Raw genomic sequence first — 2,500 nt, 5'->3', positions numbered from 1 at the left:
TCAGTGGTCGATTCCGTTCTGTTCGGGATTGAAGTTTGTCCCTCACTAAATCAGCCATTTTTATTATACCAGCACGGTTCATTCTGAAGCGTTTGATGAGTTCGTCGTCATTGTACTCGTTAAATATGTCCCGTCGCTGTCGATAAACTCGCAGTCATCTTTTTAGTTGTTGTTGCTCCGCCATCTTCTCTACTAACAGGAACTTGTTAAGAGCTTAATAGTCCTCCTCAGCACTTTTATCTTAACAGTACTTTTAAGGCCCTAACAAGTTTTCTGTATCACTATTAGTGCTTAACAGCTAAATGTTAGCCTTAACAGGAATTTGTTACCCTTAACAGCTATTTGTTAGCGCTAACAAGTTTTGTGTATACGGCCCCAGAAGAAGAGATATGACGTCACGACTGAGGACCAGCCAATTAGAAGAAGAGACATGACGTCACGACTGAGGACCAGCCAAGCAGAAGAAGAGATATGACGTCACGACTGAGGACCAGCCAATCAGAAGAAGAGACATGACGTCATGACATCATATGATGCGTAGTGTTCCAAGCAACGACGACATAACGTCACAATCATCTGTATTTCACTTCTTATAACAACGTATCATTTGAAATCTTATTTGACCCAACATACAAATATATATATATATATCTATACATACTTATAAAAATATCATATTCAGTATCTAAAAGTATAGCCAACTCCTGAATTAGCAACTATGAGGCATAATGAGTTTATTGAAATATTACGAACTGTAGAAATCATATGATGCGTAGTGTTCCAAGCAACGACGACATAACGTCACAATCTTCTACATTTCACTTCTTATAACTAATCAAGTCACTGCCTTCGTCTACTAAATAGAGCATTGTCTTAATAAAGATTCTATTGACCATTTTATCAACAACGTATCATCTAAAATTTTATTTGACCCAACGGGGTTTGTGTGTGTGTGTGTGTGTGTGTGTGTGTGTGTGTGTGTGTGTGTGTGTGTGTGTGTGTGTGTGTGTGTGTGTGTGTGTGTGTGTGTGTGTGTGTGTGTGTGTGTGTGTGTGTGTGTGTGTGTGTGTGTGTGTGTGTGTGTGTGTGTGTGTGTGTGTGTGTGTTCTTTCGTTTAGAATGTCATTCCCCTGAGGGTTTAATATCACAACGAACAGTTAAACCGTGTGTGTGTGTGTGTGTGTGTGTGTGTGTGTGTGTGTGTGTGTGTGTGTGTGTGTGTGTGTGTGTGTGTGTGTGTGTGTGTGTGTGTGTGTGTGTGTGTGTGTGTGTGTGTGTGTGTGTGTGTGTGTGTGTGTGTGTGTGTGTGTGTGTGTACACTAACAAATGGTCAACCCATATGTCTCACGTTTCATCTCGTCTCCTTTACGTAATGTTCTAAATAGATAAAGAAAACACAAATTTTTCTGGCCAATCACGTTTGCCATACTTCCAAGGGCAGCCAATAAACTCTCAGATTCTGGAGAGAAAAGATATAGCTTCTCCCACGACATTGAGGTACACATTATGTGTATATACATACTTTCGTTAAAGTGGTTGGTGGATCTTTTGTGTATGTGAAATCTTACTCGAACTCGAACTCGAATCCCTGAGTTAGCAGAGGAGAACGGTACCACTGTGTGTGTGTGTGTGTGTGTGTGTGTGTGTGTGTGTGTGTGTGTGTGTGTGTGTGTGTGTGTGTGTGTGTGTGTGTTTGTGTATGGATAAGTGCATGCGTGTGTGTTCGTGTATTCTCTCTTCATATCCTGTGTTCCATGTGGTAATTTTTCCTTACTTCTGCAAAAGGAGGAATGTGACACTCACCAGAGAGAAAGGTCCTTGCAGAGCAGAGATTGAGGCCCAACAGGAGAAAGAATAGGAGTTGGAGGGGATGCGTGGTGCATGTACCGGTCGCCATCTCAATCCTTCTTGTTCGAATCCTCTTGAGAAAACACACCTCCGCGTCTTACGATGCGTATTTTGTTCCACCTGGAGGATTCAACCGCCTCTGCTCCACAAAGTTCTTTTCCTTATAGTCGACCTGCCTCGATAATGTGACTGATCAATTGTGGTATCTTGACTGCCACTGTGTGTTCAGGGTTCGATTCCTTTGCAAGTTTTTGGTCTCCGATGATCGTCACTGTTCAGACACTTCATGGACCACTGCCGGACGATACAGACTGGGAAAGAAGATGAAATGGAGGCAATCAAATTAGATTGTGTTGTGCAGTCAACTGCCCCGAAACCACAGGATGTCCTAGAAAAATGTACTTAGTCTATGCCATTCAATCAATCAATCAATCAAATCAGCCATCTCCTGAGTCCACTGCTGAATAAAGGCCTCCTTCATAGCATTCCATGATTCACACGACCGCGCCAGCCTCTGTCACGTCACTCCTGCAAACTTCTCAATCTCGTCTGTAACTGAATGTATTATTGGATATATGCAGTGGATGGAGGAACTAGCCCGGACTAGGGAAAAAAGACTAAACCATTCTTTAATTTCGTTACATATTATCTA

The 2,500-nt window shown here is 42.1% G+C and overlaps 1 protein-coding gene across 3 annotated transcripts in view; it reads right to left on the bottom strand.

Annotated features, from left to right (window-relative positions):
- LOC143032136 (uncharacterized) overlaps window positions 1-2,500 on the bottom strand; it is a 78,638-nt gene that overhangs the window by 56,802 nt on the left and 19,336 nt on the right. For 2 of the 3 annotated variants that reach the window (XM_076196593.1, XM_076196594.1), the window contains exon 2: window positions 1,804-2,159. The exons of the other annotated variant lie outside the window; for it this stretch is intronic. In XM_076196593.1, coding sequence (XP_076052708.1) covers window positions 1,804-1,897 — 94 coding nt within the window. In that variant the 5' untranslated portion in view covers window positions 1,898-2,159. The remainder of the gene's footprint in view (window positions 1-1,803; window positions 2,160-2,500) is intronic. 3 annotated transcript variants of the gene reach the window in all.

The sequence above is a fragment of the Oratosquilla oratoria genome, chromosome 13 (genome assembly GCF_046742065.1).
Source record: "Oratosquilla oratoria isolate Oo_2021 chromosome 13, ASM4674206v1, whole genome shotgun sequence".
NCBI lineage: Eukaryota > Metazoa > Arthropoda > Malacostraca > Stomatopoda > Squillidae > Oratosquilla > Oratosquilla oratoria.
The sequence above is the reverse complement of the archived record's forward strand: the minus strand, read 5'-3'. Positions and strand labels throughout refer to the sequence as shown.